Here is a 23,180-nt window from a genome sequence, read left to right as displayed (position 1 = left end):
AAATTAAATTAAATTCAATTCAATTTTATTTATATAGCGCCAAAACAATAAAATTGTCTCAAGGCAAAAGAGTGGTAAGATGGTGAAGTTTCCTACAATTAAATCAATCTTTGCTTTGAAATGCACATGCTAATAATGTCCTAATGACTTGATACAAACCTGCAGCACTTACTTACTGCTGTGTCTCATTATTGGGCTTCGTCACGGCATCAGCAGGATGAATCTCTGACAGATCAGATCCGTATGGAACAGATTTCTGGATGTGTTTTTACAGGGACTCATTTAGGCACCACAAGCCACTCCACCTTGGCCTCCTTGCTTATGTCAGTCATTTAGGTTTTCTCCCTGTCATACTTCCACCGGGTGGCATATGACAGCCCGGGATCTCAGCCTGTAAGCAGGCTTGCAAGAACAGATAGTAGCTGATTAGGGACAGGCACCGGTGCTGATCCGGGGTAGATCCGTGCCAGGTCAGGGCCAGCACGTTTCCAGTCACTTGCCATCTGGATGGAGTGAGTGTTCACACGGGAGGCGGTGGAGAGTGTGTGGATGTTTGTGTTCACACGGGAGGCGGTGGAGAGTGTGTGGATGTTTGAGTGTTCACACGGGAGGCGGTGGAGAGTGTGTGGATGTTTGAGCGTTCACACGGGAGGCCGTGGAGAGTGAGTGTTCACACGGGAGGCCGTGGAGAGTGTGTGGATGTTTGAGTGTTCACACGGGAGGCCGTGGAGAGTGTGTGGGGGTTGAGTGTTCACACGGGAGGCCGTGGAGAGTGTGTGGATGTTTGAGTGTTCACACGGGAGGCCGTGGAGAGTGTGTGGGGGTTGAGTGTTCACACGGGAGGTCGTGGAGAGTGAGTGTTCACACAGGCAAGTGTGATAGCGGAGGAGCAGTGGTTTCTTCTTCACACAGGAGGCCCTAAAAGAAATGCAATGAGGTTGAGACCAGTGTGGCCAATCTGGGAGATGAAATTCCTGAGATCTGTTTCTCAGCACCACTCTTCTACAATTTCTCTCGCTTTCTCACACACACACACACAAACATATACAGCCACAGACACAGACACACACACACACACACACACACACACACACACACACACACACAAACAAACATATACAGCCACAGACACAGACACACACACACACAGACATACATATACAGCCACACACAAACACACACACACACACACACAAACACACAGACTGTCTAACAAACATAACATACCAGGGGCTCACACATATAATTGCTCAGAGAGAGGAGATCCCAAAGGAAATTTTTAGTTCTCAAAGATGGATCTTTGGTAGCTCAGGAGACATAGAAGTGACTCTCATTATTGTTTCATTTATGTTTCAAATGAATCACACATATTTCCCATAACCTTCCCTCTGAGAAAGAGTTTAAGACAAAAATGAGATGAGGCACTTTATTGTAAAAAATCAAACAAAAAAAGTCTCAAATATCCTATTCCATAGCAACTTTGATCAGTCTTTTTGTCACAGTTAAATCGTCCTAAACACAAGAGAGAAACAGAGGATGTAATACCGAGATGTCTAAACATTTAGCAAACACTGAACACGATTTGTGACCCTGTGGAGATTTCTACTGTAACTCTATAAGTGAAATGTGGTCCTTATAGAAATCTGCAAAACAGATTTAAACCTTAATCCTACCCGTAGTTCCATTTACTGTAATATCATGCTTGTCTAGGAGAAACTAAGGAGATAATTCGGAGATCTCTTTTTAGATTTTCCTTTCTTATGGGATGAAAGAGATGCTCTTTTTATATATCTGGTGTACCTTCCCTTGCTCTAAAATGGGGAAAAAAAGGTAGAGAGCTGAAGAAGAGAGAAGGGGCGTCTAGCACTCCGAGGCCACATTTGGATATCTCACCCTAAAATGGGCGCCGCCGTCTGACACCAGGGGTGGCAAACCCCGCAGGAGCCATGGCAGCCTCAGACTGGCCCGTGTGAGACGGAGAGAGGGAGAGAGTGATAGAGTGCCCGTGTGAGACGGAGAGAGTGCCAGGAGGTTGCAGGATGCGCACCAATAGGTGGCACTCTACCCTTTTTGACAGGCGAGGGTGACCCAGGCTGCTCTGGAGCAAGTGAGCGGGTAGCCTAGCGTCCACAGGACAGGCACGCTTTGGACACATTATTTTCCTTCCCCTTCTTTCACAGAGTGGGACAGAAGGAGATGTACTGATATGGGTCTCTGAATATGCCTGGATCTGAATATGCCTGTGTTTGCATCAGGATAGAAGATCAGAGTGTGTTAAGGCACTGCATGAAATCTTTTTTTCTTGCAGTGATAATGCTTATGCTTTGGTTTTCTGCTTGAAATTCTGGCCTAAATCCTACATGCCACACAAGAAGAAAGAGAGAGAGATGATAAACCATGTCAAAGAAGGTTTTTCTTCCTGCTGACAATTCTGATGTATCACTTGCACCGGATATGCCTACTTTCATGAAAAAATAACACTGCCTTCAACCACACATTCTGGATATTGCCTGTGTTCTGTTCTGCTCTGTTGCTTATCAACAATGTACATTATCATGGGGTACTGACAACTGTTTTGCCACAGGGCTAGGGAAAAAATGGTTCTTTTTATAACAGCGTATAACTGTGAATATTTGAGTTGGGCTGCTCTGGCAGCGGCTACAGTAATTCAGATGTTTTTGCTTTATGTGTCATTTCATGCTTACCAATTACATGTTGGTGGAGGTTGGCCTCATTCAACTCAATGAGAACGGAGAGATGGTAACAAATGACGGACGACCACATAAAGTCACTCAAAACCCTTTTTTTAATTCTCAATTTGAGCACAATAAGAGTTATTGCTTCTACTCAAAACATTAAGCAAGATTACAGAACAGTGATTGGGAAGTCAGTGAGCGCTCTGTGTGTTCGTACAGAATCATTAGTTTGGCATGGCTGAGCATGTCCACCTGAGGCAAACAAAATGGCCTCCGCCATAATCAGCATTAGTTTACATCAAGGACTCAACATACGTGTGACTTCTTCATAAGCAATAGAAAGATTATTTGTATATAATATATTTCCCAAATAATAAGTGTACATCAGGAGGTACGATTACATTTCCCAAATAATGTGTTCATATGGAGGTGAGCGTCACTAGCTCCTATGTGATCTGCTTGTATTCCTCACACAAAAAAATTAACTTACTGATTGTGTATAAAGGTATTGACTTATATTCTGCAAGTTACACTTTGCAATGAACCATGCTTTTGATCTAAGCAACATACATGTTGTCTGATCTTATGTGAGTGTCAAAAAAATGAACAAATAAACGTTGAGAAAACTCTTTGATTCTTGACAATAAAGAGATACATCTGAACAGATGTCAGATCTGTCCTCTCCACTGTCATGAACATGATTAACTTCTCAACACCTTCCTCTCTGTGATAACACACTTATCAGTACAGTAGTCAGGTGTAATTCCATCATATAGGACGTGCTCTAGTTTGAGTACCAGGGGGTGAAATTGAAGACGATGATGGTACCTCGGTGTCAACGCTCCCATGGTACAAAGCCTTTGCTGAACCTTTCGATAGAGTTCAGATGAGGGTAGAGTTACATATGTAGACTCCAATCAAGGGTTTAATATGGGTGTTCTTACATAACCAGACACAGATAAGGGTTTGATGCAAATACTCCAGTACATATGACTCAGTCACTCATTATGTGCACGGTAAATAACAGATAAAAACATACCAGTGCATATGTAAATATATAAATAAGGATGCATTTGACTGTGCTTTTTATATTTTCATTTGATCGTTTACCATCTCTGTTTTAATTGGAAATTGTGTAATCATATGCAAATCCAACCAGAAGCCAATTAATGACTAAATTTGGCATATGCATCGTTGCCCATGAAAGCTTCAGCTCAAAATGAACTGTAAAGCAATCATTTACCAGATAATTATGAGCCATTTTAGCATCCTTTCAAGTTCAATAATAACAGATGTAATTATATAAAATGCAAAATTAGATCAACATTAAAACAAACTGCATAAATACCTAAATCTATCTGGTGCCCTGTTGCCAGGAAACCATCTCTGAATCGTCTCCATGACAGCATGATTTAGAATGGCTGAAGAGTTTGGATTTCTCAAAAAAGCCTCAATGCATGTCAAAGGTGAGTAAAGACACCGGCAAGACAAACCTCTGTATAACTGCGGTTGCACCCATGCGCCATGGTAATTCCTGGCTTTGGCCTCTGTGTGCGTTGGAGCAATGGTGAACCTCTAACATGTGCTGCTTCTCCAGTGATGGTGACTCACTCACAGGGAGGAGGAGTGAGTGTAGGAGTAGGTATGCTGTGCGTGTAGGAGCATGTGCTGTACGTGTGAATGAAACACTGTGACCGCGTTTGCAATCTGAAACCAACAGTGCCGTGATTGTCCCGCGGTGCAGTTTAACTTGAGACAAACAAACAAACAAAAAGACAACAATCAGATTGCATTCTCTGTTCTACACAGTTAAACAGCCGATGCACCACACACAGAAAAACCACAACAACAAGAGCTGGGCAGAAGAGGGCCCGTCTGGCGCTGAGTACAATCTCTCCCTCCGTCATGTTCTTCGACTGGCTCTAGCTGCAATATGTGATTGCATATACACACATATATATATATATATCGACTGAGAAGTGCTCCTTCAGCTCAAATGGCTGTCACAAACATACTCGCTTGGAAAGCGCAAAAAGTTTCAGATGCATAGTCGGGGGGGGGGGGGGGGGGGGATCACAGTCAGAGGACAAGTGCTGTGTTCGTGAGAAGATGAGGAGACAAGGAGAGATAAGAAGGGTCAGACCAGCAGGTCTTCAACTGAAAAGGTGGGTGAGACAGGCAGGTCCTTGTTTGGATAGGAGGGTGTGAGACAGGCAGGTCCTTGTTTGGATAGGAGGGTGAGAGACAGACAGGTCCTTGTTTGGATAGGAGGGTGTGAGACAGGCAGGTCCTTGTTTGGATAGGAGGGTGTGAGACAGGCAGGTCCTTGTTTGGATAGGAGGGTGTGAGACAGGCAGGTCCTTGTTTGGATAAGAGGGTGTGAGACAGACAGGTCCTTGTTTGGATAGGAGGGTGTGAGACAGGCAGGTCCTTGTTTGGATAGGAGGGTGTGAGACAGGCAGGTCCTTGTTTGGATAGGAGGGTGAGAGACAGACAGGTCCTTGTTTGGATAGGAGGGTGAGAGACAGGCAGGTCCTTGTTTGGATAGGAGGGTGAGAGACAGGCAGGTCCTTGTTTGGATAGGAGGGTGAGAGACAGAGTTTGTCCTCTGAAATGCAGGGGAGACAGGCAACTCCTCGTCTGAAAGGAGGCTGCAACAGGAAGATCTTTGCCTAAAAAGGGACAGTGAGATAGACAGGTCCTTGTCTGAAGGGGGGGGGGTGAGACGGGTGCGGTCCTCCTCTGAGACACTCCGAGAGTCCTCACCCTCGGGTCGCATGTCAACAGGAACTGAAGACAGGGAGGACAGTAACAGTAGAGTCCAGTAACCAGGCGAACGCTCCGTCCTTACGTAACACACAGGCGAGCAGGAAGGAAGAATAATAAAATCAAATAGAAAACACCACAGGCCGATCAAGCTGCAGAACCTCAGTGAGCTTCTCTTCTCCTCTCTTCTCCTCTCTTCTCTTTTCTTCTCTTTTCTTCTTTTCTCTTTCATCTATTCAACCTCTGAGCCATGTTTGAATGAGGCAGAGAGGCAGCAGGAACTTACACAGTGTCCCTGGAAAACCAAGAGAAAGAAAGAGATGTGAGAAGAAAATACAATGAAGCAACAGAGGTCAGTGTGTGTGTGTGTGTGTGTGTGTGTGTGTGTGTGTGTGTGTGTGTCTGTGTGTGTGTGTGTGTGTGTGTGTGTGTGTGTGTGTGTAAAGAGACTGAGAGTGGGGATGACTTGTAAGGCTATCTACAACAAACTCAGTCTTACCTTGTTTGCATGTAAAGCTGTGTATCTGTGTGTGTGTGTGTGTGTGTGTGTGTGTGTGTGCGTGTGTGCCTGTGTGTCTAAGTGTGTCTAAGTGTGTCTAAGTGTGTCAGTGTGTAAGAGTGTTTGAATGTATGTGTGAGTGTTTATATGTGTGTGTGTGATGTGTGTGTGTATGTTTATGAGAGTTTGTATGTGTGTGCGCGTGTGTGTGTGTGTGTGTGTGTGCGTGTGCGGGCGTGTGTGTGTGTGTGTGTGTGTGTGTGTGTGTGTGTGTGTGTGTGTGTGTGCGTGTGCGTGTGCGGGCGTGTGTGTGTGTGTGCGTGTGTATGTATTGTTCTGGGGGCAGAGAGCATACTCCAGTTTCTACTAGCACAGAGGGGGCTAAGCTGCCTTGGGTGGGTGCTGATTCGGTTTCCCTGTTCCTCCAGCTGCTGAGCGAGAGCTGGCTTATTTGAATCAATCTCTGATTCACAGCTCGTCTGGACAAACTGTGTGAAACTACTCTTTCATTACTCGGGCTCGGGAGCGGCTGCCAGGCATTTCACACCACTGTCTTTGCGGAGGTGTCAACCCATCCAGGGGATTACTTTGGGGAGGGTTGCAGAGTTATTTTCCGCAGTCAAGCACAAAAATACCCCCTGCTTTATCTGTTGTATCTGTGTTTGCCTTCCCTCCTGCTTCCACTGTGCTTGCACTGTAAAGAGTGTGACTCTGAACTGTCTCTTTTTCCACCTCAAACTGCTGACAGAGACTCAACCACGACTTACCTCTTTGGATAGATGGAATATTATATTGACAAAAAACAACTTAGCACATCTTATTAACAGCTCAATGAAGAGAAAAAAGCTATCTCACGTGGCCAGCACCATGCATTACTGTGTAGAGTGTATAGTCAGATTAACAGCGGTATTGATGATTAAACTGTGGGGCCTGTGAGGAAAGCGTCCAGATTGATGGCAAATAAAATAATGTGCTGGCAGACCGTTTGTGTCCTGTCATAATTACGCATATGAGGGGTCACCTAACAGTGAACAGACCTGGGCATGGGTGAGTATGCAAATAATCTGCCTCCGCCTGATATGGGGGATAACTTCCCCATAAACAGTCATTAACATGCACATGCACAGCCAACCCCCCGCCCCCCAAAACACACACACAAATCACACACATATTAACACACAGAAACACAGACACAGACACTCTCACACACACACACATTTAAACAGATACCCATACACACATATGTAGAAGTATCCATTTGAAATGATTGCCAGATCTGCATACAATTGTCAACATGGATGTGCTGGGGATGATGGATTGTGACTGCAGTCGTAAGACATGGCTACATATTTGGTTTCAGAAGCAGTAACTGAATGATCATTACCCTGTTATGCCAAAGGTCTATAGCGGAGAGAAAAAATATGAATATATCGCTGGCGATGACATTTACAGCTTTTGATTTATGAGTGTGCTGTTTCTCAAGCCTGACAGGCAAGCGAGCAATAAAGAGAAAGCTTATTGCCCACAGGTAGGGTTCTCAAGACACGAACACACAGCCTACCAATAGCAGCCTCCTTAATGCATGTCCTGAAAAGAGCCTTTCGTTCGAGAGACTCCACCCGGCACTGTTCCTAACCCAGGAGTGTGGACCAGAGTCCTATTCATACCACTGTTCCTAACGCACTAGTGTGGACCAGAGTCCTATTCATACCACTGTTCCTAACGCACTAGTGTGGCCCAGAGTCCTATTCATACCACTGTTCCTAACGCACTAGTGTGGCCCAGAGTCCTATTCATACCACTGTTCCTAACGCACTAGTGTGGACCAGAGTCCTATTCATACCCGCCGACATGAGGCACTCTTCGTCTATTTCTTCTTCTCTTGTTTTTCTTTGAAGTGGAGTTTTGAATGGAAAGCGTGGCGAGAAGAGAGCAAGCTAATACGGGATGATCTCCGTTCACTTTGGAGTGTTTCCAAATCAAACAAATAAAAAATAACAGACCTTCTGTACTTGTGTTGCATGAATTAAAGAGGAGCAATGACGTGTCAGCACAGCGGGGTGAGATTAATGGGCTTACAGGGACAGGCTGTGAGGATATGAGGAGCCCAAGAGTAATGTGGAGCAGGCATTCACAAGAGTTTACGTCGTATGTCTATTGCACGTGCTTAGTTTACATCATGGGAATGGTTGGGAATGGTTGTTTCTAGAGTGCTGGTTCTGCCTCTGTGGTTAGATCCTCTGTGTTGCCTACAATACTGAACTTGCAATGCCCACAGCTTGTTTTTATAACAGAAGAAATAGCAGTACTGGTAAGGCTTAACATAATAATGTCATGAACATGCCATGTCTGATAGCATATTCCGTCATAAGTCATCAGGACAGTTGATGCTCAGCTAGCAGTCACATTTTGATTTTGTATGTGGGATCTGGGAAAAGATTATGCAATAAAACTTCACCGAAAGAGTAAAGCTCATTTGACTAATGAAAGTCTTGTAATTTGCTTTAGTGTGACACCAAGATCCCCATCGAGGCAAACACTGAAAAAGACTTTTGCTTCAAATTATAATTAGTTGCTTCACAATTCAGTGTGTGGGAGTTGTATGCATTCATTTAGATCCACACATGATGATATTGACATCAGAATTGTAATGTATATGTTACTTGCTTACAGTATTAGTGGAAACTCTGACTAAATACTCACAGTCTTCCAGTAACAGGCAAACTGGAGGAAGGTGCAATTGGAAAATAATGGTGTTTCTGTCTGCACAAAGCTAACAAGGCTTTGTTACCTGCTCAGAAAGTAATTGGATGTAATTTATTTTTTAACCCACACACTATTTGTCCAGAGAAGGAAAACAAGACAGGAAATAAAACAAGTTACTAGTGTGTGTTTGTGTATGTGTGCATTCGTGTGTGAGTTTGTGTGTGTGTGTGTGTATTAGTGTTATACAAAGATAGAGCAAATGAGAGAGAGAAAGAAAGAAAGAAAGTGAAATGGAAACAGAGGAAGGATAGAACAGAGAGAGAGACCGAGAGAGAGAGAGAGAGAGAGAGAGAGAGGTTTGCTTATTGGTGGTGACACAACTTCCAGATCCTCTACTCTCTGAAACAAAGGGGGGTCTCAAGACCTGGAGGCAACAGCATCGTAATTAAAAATACATACAGCGCAATGCATTCCTTCAGCTAACTCTCAACTTGGGTGGCTGTTACTGAGCCGCACAGAAACGTTAATTAGGATGGAAAAAAAAGGCTATGCGCGGTTTCCTCATACAAAATTCATGCCCTCATAAGGGTCTGAGGCACATTCTTCTTCTGAGGTCTAACACAGAGGAGTTCTTAGGCAGACTTGGCCCATTGTTTTCTAATGGCCCAATGTGCGGCACTGTGCGGTTACACAAGCACCTCATCATGCTGCCGCGGCGGCGGCGGTGAGCGCGTGTCACGCTGGGGGGACATTATCGCTCCTGTGGCTCTAATATCACACGTAGGCTGGAGTCGTTACGGCGCATTTTGCTCCTTTTACAGACAGCCCCAGTGGGACCACACCTCTTTGTCCGTTTACTGCACTAAATCTGATGGCTTCATGTCTGTCTGAAGGGTGTGACAAAAAAACTTTATGCTAGATTGGGGAATTGCATTGTAGAATTTATGACATTTATCAGTGAATAGAAAGAGTTTTGTGGTTGGCCATTAACTCAGCATTGGCGCCAAGTGATTTCTCAGTTTAATAACAGGATCTCCTTGGAAGAAACAAATAATCTTGCTCAATATCCATTAACAAAAGAAAAGGCACAATTCTCAATCTTCACTTAGAGTTTATGGGGGAATCGGAGCCTTTGATCATATGATAACTGCATAATATCATATTAGTCTCACTATGCATGAGATGAAATAGTCAGGGACCCAATAAACATAGCCTGCTTAGAATCCATGAGTTTGACCCATGTGGTGCTAATATCACACATTAGCAGGAATTGTTATGGCGTACTTAGCTGCTTTCACAGTTTTTCACAGACCTTTGTCCCTTTCTTGCACTAAATCTGATGGGTGTGACACACACGCTGTGGTATTGCATATAAAATATATGCCATTTGCCATATTCAAGCTATTAAAAGGCAAGATTTGTGGTTGGGCACTACTGTCAAACACTTCCTTATTTTGGTAAAAAGCTCACCTGGGACCAATCGTTTTAGTCAGTAAGGAGCTAAAAAGGGACCTAATTGTCAACCTTCACCTAGATTTTGATGGTAATAAAGCCATCGATCATAGGAGCAGGAGAACCATTGATCACATGATAACTGAAGGACATCCTTTCTATTCCACTCTGCAAGCGTAACACAGGCGTGGACACAGTAAGCATGGTCTGCTCAGATAAAAACCACCGCAAGTGCACAAGGACACTGAGGTGTCTCAAGTTAGCGAGCTTAAGGGCCCGTTACCTTGACTCCATGGTGTCTTTGGTGAGATAAACGATCCAGTAGACCAGGTTGAAGGCGCCGAAGGACAGCGGGAAGAGGATGCGCGAGTACTTGTCGATGATGCTGGTGCTTCCGAACATGTTGTCGGTGGGCATGGCGGAGCCCTGGGGGCGGTAGTCGGACGGCTGCGGACTCGAGAACTGTCTGTTCTGTCCGGGGCCCTCCAAACGGCCCGTCGAGTTCATCCGCTTCTTCAGGATGCCGGTGGGGTCCAGATGAGGCTGACAGAGGTCAGAGGTCAGAGGTCAAAAAAAGAAGGTGGACTGACTTAAATAAACTTAAGAGCAAATTTACAATTACATAACACTTAGGTACCGTCCATTTTAAGCTATTAACGTATCATTTGATGTCATTAATTTACAATTTGCTTACGTTAGCTTGTGTTCGGTTGATCTTATCACAAGTATGGTAAACTGGCTGGTATGGTGTACACTACACATTTGACTGTGATAGTATTACAGCCATGTTCATATAGTCTGACAATACAGTACTTGGAGCTTTTTGCAGTTTATTAAAATGTCAAACAGGGATACAAAAAAGAAATATTCAAAGACAGACTTGATTGACTTAATTTGTGTTGATAAATCACTGATTTTGTAAATAGCAATCACACTGTCATTGTCTGACTCACTCTCATATTTTTTAGTTCATATTTCCATATTTTTTTGGGCATTTCTATATTTCCAACTGGAACATAAAAACAAACCATTTAAAGCTGTCAAGTCACAGATTACTGTAAATACGACATGTGTAAACGGAGGCCGTATAAAAAAAAGACGACAGCGGAGCGCCTGTCGTCCTGCTGGGCTGAGTCCTGGCCAGCGCCTCCCTCCCTCCCTCCCTCCTTTTTTGACTCCGGTCCACAGAGGAGCAGCTCGGCTCCAGGGGAGTCAGCTGCAGCGGCCCGGGCCGCCCCCCTCACGCTGGGCCAACATGGAGTGAGCATGTGGCCCGCTCGCCGCTTAAACCGGAGCTATTTTTACAAGAGCGACAGGCGCTGCCTGGCACAGGCACGAGCCCAGGGCTGATGGCACACATTCATCTGTGCCACTCTGAGGAGGCAGAGCACGGGCTTCATCCTGATTACTCCATAGGTCACCATCTTTTGTAACGCTCTTTTAACGCTACAAACCTTCAAATGGTTTGGGGGTGATATGGGAATACTATGTTTTTTTTTAGTTTTTTTTTAGTTAAAATGGTAAAAATGTTGATTTAAAATGGGATATAATACAGCCTTAAAGAAGTGCTGCAAGCGTCTTAGTCGTTACGCAACATTTACTCATGCCTAAAATTAGTACAGATCTTTATTTTGACATGAGAGCCATCATTACATCGCCATTCAAAAGATTATTCCGTTTCAAGGAAGGAGGCTACTCTCTCCTTGAAGTGTCTTTCATTTCCCCCCATGTTCCTTAGAGAGATGTCCCTGCTTTAGTTTCTTTCCCCCCCCCCCCTTTTTCTTTTTTCTTAGCCTATTACTTCATCACTATAAAAGCTACTAGAGCTGTAGCCAGTGGTCTGTCATCTCCTCCAAGCACGAAAGCTCCTTGTGAGCCTGCAATGATTTGCTGGGATATTTGCTTAATCTATCCCCTTACATAATCTCTGCAGCAAGTGCGCTGGGGAAACCAGTGGCTGTCTCTTCATGTCTGGGGCTGGCGCTATCAAGAGAGCCAGGGAGAGGGAAGAACAGGGCCACAGAGGAATGGGAGAGGAAGACATACAGGGAGAGGAAGAAAGAGAGGGAGGTATGGAGTGTGAGAGCGGAGAGAGAGAAAGGCAAAGAAAGGGGAGGAAAAGAGGGAAAAATAAAAAGAGACAGGCTAGAGAGAGAGAGAGAGAGAAAGAGAGAGAATAAAAGACAGAACAGAGTGAGAGACAGTGAGGCAGAGAGACCAAGAGAAAGAGAGAAAGAGAAAATAAATCAGGAAGAGGAGGGAAAGAGAGAGAAACAGAGCAATAGCAACAAAAGACTGTGTGAATGGGGGTTATGTTGTAACAGGGGGCTGGTGGTTGGGGTCACCTTAAACAACAAGTCAAAGGTTACTGGTTTGGGGTCACGTTAGAACAACAGGGCAAAGATTACTGGTTTGGGGTCACGTAAGAACAACAGGGCAAAGATTACCGAGAGCACTTGGCCATCGGTGGTCGCTCTGTTCATGGCCTCCTGAGCTGCGGCCCTCAGTGCTGCATCCCTGCGCATGTCCCGGTTGGCCTGCAGCGTGCAGAAATAGTTGACTGCCGCAAACTCGATGAGGGCGGAGAAGACGAAGGCGAAGCAGACGGCAATGAACCAGTCCATGGCCGTGGCGTAGGACACCTTGGGCAAGGAGTGCCTGGCACTGATGCTCAGTGTCGTCATGGTCAGCACCGTGGTGATGCCTGGGTAACGGAAACAAGCCAAGTCAAGCATACAGTCTTCAGGAAAGAGAGAGGGGGGGGGGGGGGGGGGAGAGAGAGAGAGGGGTGGAGAGAGAGAAATGGAATGAGAAAGAGAGAAAAAGAGAGAGCCTTAGAGAGAGTGTCTTATTCTCCTACAGTAGGTCCTGTGGTCTAACTGTGCCTTCGGGGCTGAAGTCCATTATCATTTGAAAAAAAGGATCAGAGAGAGGGGGATGTGTGTGTGTGTGGGGGGGGGGGGCAGGGGACACTCGCACTGTAATGGGACTTTGAGAGACCAAGCCACCCAGTGTGTCGTGTCTCGTGTCAGTGCCGTTCAATAGGCCATTTTGCCTGAACATACATGGACTTGCATGCAGGGAAATGGCTCCAGGATAAATGATGACCGACTATTCAGGCATTCCATGTGGCCCAAGATGATTCTCGTTCAGTCGAGGGCCAGTATATCAAAGACTCATGCCAGTGCTCAGGGAGAGATCAATAGGACTAATATCAAGTTAAAAGGAAATTCAAGTTTTATACACAGTCAGGTACATTCATAAACACCATTTCCTAATATATACAGTATATAATGTGTAAAACCATATATACATACATATGTGCTTTTACACATTTTTCTGCAACTCCTAAAGTTCCTACAGTCCCTGAGTAAAGTCCTACTAGCTGTAATACAATTCAAGTCAATGTCTAAGGGGTCAATTCATGCCATGCTCACAGAAAATCAAAAATCAAAATGTCTGATTTATTCTTTATTGCCGCAACTGTGTGTCGTGACATCAGACACAGAGGTGCTAAGAGCTTAGACAGTATTATAAATCCCTGCGTGTTTACAGTTACAGTTTATAGTTACCTTTCAATAGAAATAAAGGCAACCAGTGAGCAAACTGACATCCATAACACAGAAAGATATGATTTAATCGTGGGCAGTTTGGTGCAGTTTTGTGATGAGGGGGTATGAACTGTGTTCACATAATGACACTGGATAAAGCACCACAGAGGATATGTTAGCCAGCTGGCATACTGTCTATTTTCTGCTTAGTCATGTTACCCCGTCAGTTCCAGTACACAAACGTCTTGTCTGAAGGACTTTTGAGAACAGAATGTGGTCTTACATGTTGCCTTGTCAAAGCTGAAATTAGTGCTAGGGGGTTTGGGTCAGCCATGGGGGGAGCAGATCTGGAAACAGGGTTTTTAGCTATGGGACAATAATAGAACTAGCACAGGATGTGGATGGGGGGGGGGGGGGGGAGTTGTACCACAAACAAATACATGAAAGTAATGCCTCAACACGAGGATATAGTTGTACATATGAAGAAACTAAATCAGAAGCAGGACAGGGCCATTTGAGGTGATCCCGATGTACGGAAAAATGAAAAAACAACACACTCAGTGTGTATTATTTACTTGTATTGGTACACCTCATCAGGCTTGATCTGTTATTCTGTTTGACATTTTGCGCAGCCAAGTTAAAACAGCAGAAAAGCTCCACTTTAGTGCCAACTATGATTCTGTTCCTCCATGAAGTGCCCTTGTGTCCCAGATCCCTGCTAGCTTATACTGTCTGAGTGAAAGACCACTATTAAATTCACTACGGCCCATGTGATAACCCAAGGTCTCAGCTTCCACCCCCCCAGAAATCGACCTCCCTGTAGGTGTGCAAGCCATGACTTCACAAATGATCAAAATTACAGCTCATTGCAGCGTACTAGGCATCTAAAAACCAACAATCGCAAGAGGTGTTTTAGGCACAAATCCATTGAAAATGGCAGATTGTCTGCAGTTTGAAAGAAGTCAGACAATCACAATGAGGGTAAAATGGAGAGGAAAGCATCATGGGTTGGCTATGGGGCTTCAGCTTGTGTACTGTATATATGAAAGAAGACAAAAGACAACAACAGCAATATTACCAAGAGATGAGCCAGATCGACTGATTGTGTATATGTCTGACCTGATGGAACTGAACCAAAAGGCATCTTCCATTCCAGCCTCCCCCATTCAGAGATTAACAATAAAAACCCAGCCAGAGTATCACATTTCACAACAACACCCTTTTTGGCACATTCTTTTTTTAAACAGACAGTTTAAAGTCAATTCACTTTAATGGCCCAATGCCCATTAATAAAAAAACACTACAATCTCTGTTGTTCAAACACATAATACTGAATGAAAACAGTTCCGTTTCAAACAATCAACAATGTCAAGGCCACCCATGTGGCTCAGGATTATAAGGATTTAGAACAAAATAAACATCTGCATCTGTAAAGCTGCCTTGATATACTCCCAAATGTAGTTCATTGTTACGCAATCTACAGTACTCTACATACACACGAGGCATCGCATTGAAGAGATCAGCTGCTGATATACATTTGTTTGCGTTTCATCAAACACCCACGGTCGGGGGTGATCCATTACTGATATGCACGGGCACATTGACCCGTAACTGCTATCAGGATGGAGTGGTCTTGAAGCATGTCCATCCCATAATGGGCCATTAGCATAAATCTGATTGTCATTGGACTCTAACCAAGGACAGGCCTGCGCTACTTGTGCTCCGACCATAATGTCTTTGTCAAGATCAAACTGTAACTAGACAACTTCCCCATTCGGTCTGTGTTTCTACTGCATTTAAAGGCCATCTATTGGGGTTGGACAGTTTTATGGTTTCACCCTGGAAACTCTCCCTGTGGATCAGTCCGGTGTGTTTCTTAGACATTAGTGTGTGTGTGGCTCCCAGATTGATCTAAGGGCAAAGGCCTCACACTAACTCATCTCACAGCGCTGGCAAGTCTGGACAATAATGCTGGCTTTATTAAAGAAATGTAATATCTCAGTGTAAAAGACAGGATAATTGGTTTAATTTGAAAGAACTGTAATGAACTGTACTGCCAGCATCAACTTGGTAAAAGGCAATTGTTTTGTTGTTTTTTTATGAAAAAAGAGGCAGAGGAAAATCATGAGGGTAAAATCAACAGGAAATGCAAATATGTGTGTGTGTGTATGTGTGTGTGTGTGTGTGTGTGTGTGTGTGTGTGTGTGTGTGTGTGTGTGTGTGCGTGTGTTGGTGTGTGTGTGTGTGTGTGTGTGTGTGTGTGTGAAAGAGAGAGAGATAAAGAGATGAATAAAAAGCCCTTCAGGCATTTGTATACTTCACCGTGGTAAAAAGCGTGAGTCAAATGAAGCTCGCTCAGTGAACACTCTCAGCACTGCGCTTGGGGACTTTTGAGCTCTTAAGAGAGCGGCAGTCATCCAGCCAGCCAGCCAACCAGCCAACCAACCCTCCTCATGCCTCTATATACAACACAACAACTGACACTCACTCTAACGATAGTTCTCTTCCTCAAACACAACATCTACCATCTTCTCTCTCTCTCTCTTTGCACTCCTTCATACCTATCTCTTCTTTCTCTTGCTCATCTCTGTTCTGCATCACCCTGCTGCTTGTTCACCTACAGGCATAATTGTGCACACAACATACATATTTAAGAGGACGAAGAAACTCTCTTCATCCTCAGTAAGTATAAAACCTTTGAAGTGAACGTGTCTTAATCAAAGTCCACTTATCTGCCGACTCGTTTGTTTCGCTTCACGCAGAAAGAACAGTGGGAGGATCCCAGAGGTCGATGCGTTTTGTGCACACTTGCTGATCTAAAGGAACACACCTTCTATTTCCTGTTCAAAGATCTGTATCTCCCACAATGGTGCTAGCTCATACAAATGCTGACATACCTCTATAGACAAAACAGCCATAATCTACAAAAGACTCAAAGCTTCTTTCAAGCACTCCAAAAATGACGAGTAGTGCACATTAGAGAAATCAAATGAATGTCAATGAGCTTTTTGAGTTCACAGCGTCTTGGAGGAAAACTATGAACAAGTAACTACACTGAATTAGTGTAGTAAAATGTAACCCAATGCTTAATGCATGAAAATGTACAATACACAGCCAGTCAGTCACTATTGTTAATAACCACCCACAATGGGACATAGAATAGGTTTTCAAACTAACTCAAGAGGTTTGTTTTGCAGTAATGACTGCCATTACATGACATATATTATCCTGATTACATGGCCACTTAACAAAGACATCAATAATTTGCCGCAGGATATCTACCCATTGGTACGGAGCATTCAACAAAGCAGTAATTATACCAACCCATGGTTGTTATTCAGAGGCAATTAACCACCTAAGTGGCCAAATTGACCAATCAGAGTAGAGTATTCCCCAAAGCTGTCTAATGAGGCCCATGTAAACGCTCTTCCTTGTTCTGATATGAAGAGCATCAGAATCAGAGCACTCTTTGAAGGCCAGAGGCCAGTAACGGGCAACATGTCTTCATTAGTCAGACATCTTGTCAGCAGGTGACAATGAATTATGTAAGTGTGACAGTGACAATGAGTCTGTGACAATGACAGTGACGTCCACGTGCAAAAGCCCTTAGCTGGTTCATATCAAAGGGCTCAATACAGAAGGACAACAGGTGTACAGGGACAAGAGTAAGGTGTGTGTACAGACCAAAACTTTCAACTATGTCAACACGGAACGTTTGCTATGACCATGATACTCATATAGAAGACGATGGGATAAAAAGAAGAGAGCCAAAGAGAGCTTACCAAAAACAGTCCTGGCAGGTACCGACTCCTTGTTGATCCAGAAGGACACCTGGGCGAGGATGACTGTCATTATGCAGGGGATGTAGGTCTGGATCAGGAAAAAGCCCATCTTCCGTTGCAAGTGGAAATAGACTGTCATGACCACATATTCACCTGTTCAACAAACAAACAAATAAATAAACATAAACAAGACCTCTGTGGGGTATTCCAAGTATGTGGTTTAGTGACAAACCTGGGTAAGGGAACTCAGAGTATGTGGTAAACCTCCTAAAAGAAGCTATGGCTTTGTTTTGTTAGTAAAATGAAGCCATAGGGAACCCCTATTAGGTTTACCACTTACTCTGAGTTAACTTACCCCGGTTTTGTCACTAAACCACGCACGTGGAATACCGCCCTGAGCACTGAGGCAAACACATCAAATTCTCTCCTGAAACTTCATTGAATACAAATTTCAATTACTTGACTATAATATAAGGGTCATCAAAATAGTGAGCATCCAACTATTACATTATACACACGTGCCTTTGTATACCAGCAGCAAATAGATTTTAATAGCAAATAAAATGACAGACAGAAAATATCACATTAACACTTCAAGTTCATGTCAAATTCAAGTTAACATATTTCGAAAAGGGTTATGCATAAGTTTCCAATATGTCACATTTGTGTCCCTGTTGCTAGTTCAGGAAGCTGTCCGACTCACCTGTATTGGATTTTAACCGCTCGCTGGAAACAGTCTGTCCTATGAGATCGTACTGGAGCAGACTGGAAGACTCCTGTGGCACCTCTACTGAAAACAGTGGCCCCTTCTTCCATGTGTACACTATCTCACTGATGGGATAGGCATCTGTCATGGAGACAGACAAAGTCATTAATATCAACACATTACTCATTACTCCTCGGCTGATTTATTCTTGATCTCTGTCTGCTATGACTTACAGCTGCCAAACTTCAGTGGGCAAGAGTGGCCGTCCATTGGGAAGTTTATGAGACGCATGGGACATTCCGCGTTGATTGTTAACCTGGAAACAGTGCATTAAATTACTAAATACAATGCAATTGTCACAGTCGACAAACAGCATAAAGTTGAGCCCTACTGTAATGTTTAAAAGTGGGTTATATGAAATAAAACACTGTGTTAAGATATATCATATGGCATTTTTTTCCCACAGCATGTACTGCAGTATGCAAGATTTGAATCTGTTTTGTGTGTGTGTCTGTGTGTGTGTTTGTGTGTGTGTGTGTGTGTGTGTGTGTGTGTGTGTGTGTGTGCGTGTGTGCGTGTGCGTGTGCGTGTTTGTGTGTGTGTGTGTGTGTGTGTGTGTGTGTGTGTGTGTGTGTGTGTTGCGTGACTTGGAGCGCACTGAGGCGGTGTGTACCTCATGGTGTAGAGGATAGTTCCGTTCTGCATGATACGGAACAGCTTGTTGGGAGTGGTCATGTTGTGGGAGATGGACCTCTTGCCATTCCGGAAGAATGTGTCCGGCGTCCAGATTTTACTGACCATGAGGTTGTTGAGCCGCAGGATCTCGATGGGGCCGTCGAATCTGAGCCTCTTGTCGATCCATGTTTGTCGGAAAAATACATCCATTGTATACTCCTGGATGCATAGAAGTTCTCGTTGGGGATTTTTGATTTCTTTAATCATGACCAATACAATGATTTTAATTGAGGCTTAAATTCCAATGAAAATGTTTTTGTTTTATCTTTATCTGCATTATGGGTGTCCTGTTCAGAGCTTTAGTGGACGGCATCTCTCTTCATGACTTCATGCATTTAGATTATAGAAATGATTAGAACCATAATCATAAATGTTTCGTTTTCAAATCCGGAAAGCATTTTAGGTTTAACAGACTAGGAGAGTCTTATCTATACTGCCTATCAGATAGCCACAATATATCACATGATGTCTGAGGTAGCTTTAGATGCTCTGAAAAACAGTATAGTGTGTTAGAGAAATAACACGCTCAAACGGGACCCTCACTGACAGGGATTGTCAACCAGATTAAAATCTCTAAGCTGTTCTAATGACATCCTGCCCCAATGCCAGAATAATGAAGCCATGAAGCTCATTCCAGGCATGACTGCAGGGCTGTAGACGCTCTAGAACCGACACAGTAGAACCAGGAGTACCAAGCAATTAAAGTGCATGATCTTGTCAAAGATAACATGACCCATTAGACTGAGCAGGTAAACATTGATTCTCTTTAGCAGTGTTGCATGGTGGCAGGACTGTTGGTCAAAGCCACAGACTTCTCCCTACTTACCATTTCAACATCTGACACAGGACCGAAGCTGGTGACAAAGATGTCTGTTTTGACCTCAGTCACAGGACCTATAAAGATATTGCTGTTATGATAAGCCTCAGAAACACAAACTTTTCAACCAAGAACAAAACACGGACAAGAACAATGTTTATGTGCAGCATAACTGAATATTCTTAATGATAGTCTTACTACAAGTCACAGTTTCAGTTCAAGCACGATGAGTTCCAGTGCTAACCAGTAACCAGACAATCCCAATAGGCATTAAAATTAACTTCTTTCAGGGAGTTTGGCTTGATATAAAGGTTAAAACTAGACATTTACTGTTAAATAACATTCAGGCTAATTGCTTGGAAATAGTAAGCAAGTGTTTAGTTGGCTGAGAATTCCATTTTAAAAGTGATATTTCCCATCAATACTATGACACTGGACGATAAGTTAGCATCTGTTTCTTGTAAAAGTAAAACTTCGCTACGTGTAAAAAAGGGCACCTAGCACCTCTACTCTAACATATGGTTCTCGTTTACGGGACCTGCTAAAAACATATTGTTTAGAGTACCTCCAAATCCGGGTCGCAGCCTGTTGTCATATCCTTCTAGTAATCTATCCAAAATTCGCGTAATATTTTCCAAATAGATGTTTGCCTCGGGTGGTTTGTTTGGCCAAACACGCCCAACACTGCAAATTAGCAAAAGAAACGACTTGATGTATTAACATGCGCAAGTCGTAAAGTTGTAATAAATGCATACAAAATTAAAAACCACACAAACTATGCTGAAAGAAACAGCAAAATGGGATATTGTACTCACCAGGACAGGAAAAAGCAAGTAAAAAAGAAAGCCATGCCTTGTGCACATTAAAAACACAAAAAGCTACGGTCAACTGTTGTTATTTGCATATTCCATAATTCAAAAAGAGATAACTGAGAGATCAAAGAGGTTGTAGTGCGCAGCCAAGCTTTTGCGTATGTCCTGGTCGATTTGCACACTGTGATTGCGCTCCATCTGACTCGCTCTGTTGGAAAACTAAAGTGTTTTAAGGGAATGAAGAGTAGGGACGGAGGGCATTGACAATAATCGAATAAGGCATTATGGGAGATTAGAAGGAAGGAATCCACTGATAGTTTTGGCAGGGAATTAGCAAGCACCCGTTAAGGGATTCGGGAAAAGCTCAAATGCCCTGCTACAGAAGATTACTCTAGAGATTGTTTCAATGTCCCTTTGGGAGAACATAACACATATGCTTATTCACGGTGAAGTTGACATGATCTGAGAGCCCAGTGGCCGGTTGCCCACTGTCTCTCATAGTTGTTTACATTACATATGGGCTGCTTCTTGCACAGGTTGCACAAATACGTTTCATCATCTTAAGTCTGGGTCTGAGTTGTACATATTTATACATATTTTGATAAAGAAGTCCTGGCATGTTTGTTTTGTGAAGAAGTACAGGTAATCTATCCAAGCATAAAATATGCAGACATTTATTACTTTCCCTGAACACAGAACTTTTTTTTCTCAACACTATTCTTATTAATTAAGTGTATTTTAAAAAGCAAACAACAAAAATGCATCTTACTGTCAGAATTTTTGTCCTGTTTGCCTCGTCAACTTGTGGTTTTAATCAGACGGTACAGCTTAATGCACTTTTTCACTTTTAATGAGCCAGTGCATGAACAAGTACTTTCCCCCCTCTTTTTTGAGTGCTACTCTTTGGCAGGAACACAACAACAACCCATTCAAATGCATGCTCCCGGCTTGAATCATGCAACAAGCCAATGATTAAATTTGAAGCAGGTTAAAAGGACAATTACAGACCTGTGAACCATATGCTTAAATAATCTCACAGTTCCATTCGCTTCACGTAAAGATACATAAACAAAATCAAATAATCCAGTCCGGGGAAGATGAAGATGAGAGACGTAATGAGGAAGCACGGAGACATTTAAACAAAAGAGGGCTATTATACTTGCGCCACTGAACACAGAACAGCATTAGATTCATATAACAGGATAATGCGATTGACTTCAAATTAGCGGGGGATATGTCTGCATCAAGTCACCTCATGAAGAGCCTTACTCAGGTCAGAGTGGTGGGACTCCTCTTGGCTGAGCGTACAATACCACTGCTGAAGGGGAAATAGACCATTACCCAAGTCCATTTCTCTAACAGGCCGGAGACCAGTGGGCAATCCTGCCCTGATTTCATAATACATGAGTGATCATGTCCCTCATATCAACCATCAGGATGATACTAAAGTTCACAGACAAAAAAGACTGACAAATAGGATAGACATTGACATAGACGTACAGATAGAAACAGAAATAGACAGGGAGAGAGAGATAGAGAGGGAGTGTTAGAGAGAGAGATAGAAAGGACAGAGGAACTGAAGAAAGAAGTAACAAGCTCACAGAAATCGACTGCTGCAGACAGAGGAGTAGAAGAGTACAGCAGTAGTACAGTAGTATTAAGAGGATTATTATATTGCTCATCTATTCATGTTGTCTAAATACTGAATCACGTCCCAAAAATAAATGATGTCTATAATTCATAGTTTTTTAACATGTTATTCTTTAATTGCATTTTATTCAAATGAATCTCAAATTATATAAGTGCGCATGATAACAATTGGTGATAGGTGCCGAAGGGTGCTGAACATTATATTACAAACAATGCACCCTTTATCATACATTTGTATCAACCACTGCCATTTGGTTTCCAATGGATTTTTGCATTTTGCATTCTGTATAACTGCACCCATATTTTCCATCGGACAGCTGTTGCCCAATGAAAATTGGACACTAACACAGTGTGATATACTGTGGGTCTACACCCGGTGATCACACTCCCACTGCCTGCTCTGACTGAACCACCAACAAACACAAATCAGCAGTATTACACTGTCTGTCATCTCTGTGCAAGATGTCCCATTGGGACAAAGTGGGACGAAAACTGTGATAAAGTTGGATTAAAGGTGTAGAAGATCAAATCTCACTGGCATGTGCTAAAAATGGCGTGTGATGATTGCTTTGTCAAATTCCTTCCCTCACCTGCGAATGCCTGCTGTATTGTCAATGTCAATGCAGTATTCTCGCACTCATGAGATCATTCAACATGCAAAACCTGAAACACTTCTCAGAGCTGCCCTTCTCTAACGAGGACGATTTCAACTAGACGCCACTGTAATCCTGGCATTTTAAGGCCCTGCTGATAAGTGATTTTCAGTGGTTGATGAAATTACGTATATCCCAGGGAAAGAGAAAGTCAAGAGCCCTTTTAACTACTTCATACTGCATTTCATAAGTCCTTTTAACTACTTCATACTGCATTTCATAAATCCTTTTAACTACTTTATACTGCATTTCATAAATCCTTTTAACTACTTCATACTGCATTTCATAAATCCTGGCATAATCCTGCATTTCATAAATCAACGCATTTGGCTCATAATAAGACAAACAGTGGAAG

The 23,180-nt window shown here is 43.2% G+C and overlaps 1 protein-coding gene across 2 annotated transcripts; it reads right to left on the bottom strand.

Moving 5' to 3' along the window:
* Positions 1-4,796: 4,796 nt before the first annotated feature.
* Positions 4,797-21,792, bottom strand: gabra6b (gamma-aminobutyric acid type A receptor subunit alpha6b). 2 transcript variants are annotated; one of them, XM_031572163.1, is made up of 11 exons: positions 21,531-21,792; positions 20,526-20,562; positions 20,276-20,394; positions 19,720-19,787; positions 18,832-19,052; positions 18,392-18,474; positions 18,156-18,299; positions 17,453-17,605; positions 12,567-12,823; positions 10,403-10,662; positions 4,797-5,757 (listed from the first exon to the last, which is right to left on the bottom strand). In XM_031572163.1, exons 2-11 carry the CDS (start codon positions 20,558-20,560, stop codon positions 5,745-5,747), a joined length of 1,353 nt encoding a protein of 450 aa, XP_031428023.1. In that variant the 5' UTR covers positions 20,561-20,562; positions 21,531-21,792; the 3' UTR covers positions 4,797-5,744. The 2 variants fall into 2 exon arrangements, with proteins under 2 accessions (XP_031428023.1, XP_031428022.1); XM_031572162.1 differs by lacking the exon at positions 21,531-21,792 and having other exon boundaries at positions 20,526-21,520.
* Positions 21,793-23,180: the final 1,388 nt, after the last annotated feature.

The sequence above is a fragment of the Clupea harengus genome, chromosome 8, assembly GCF_900700415.2.
Source record: "Clupea harengus chromosome 8, Ch_v2.0.2, whole genome shotgun sequence".
Classification (NCBI taxonomy): domain Eukaryota; kingdom Metazoa; phylum Chordata; class Actinopteri; order Clupeiformes; family Clupeidae; genus Clupea; species Clupea harengus.
Note: the sequence above shows the minus strand (reverse complement) of the source record. Positions and strands in the feature narration are given on the sequence as shown.

Coding starts and splice junctions, on each gene's coding strand:
- gabra6b (XM_031572163.1), bottom strand. CDS start 20,560: ATGGCTTTCTTTTTTACTTGCTTTTTCCTGTCCTG. Junction 20,395..20,525: donor ACTTGCTTTTTCCTGTCCTG/GTGAGTACAATA, acceptor GCTAATTTGCAG/TGTTGGGCGTGTTTGGCCAA. Junction 19,788..20,275: donor GCTGCGACCCGGATTTGGAG/GTACTCTAAACA, acceptor ATATCTTTATAG/GTCCTGTGACTGAGGTCAAA.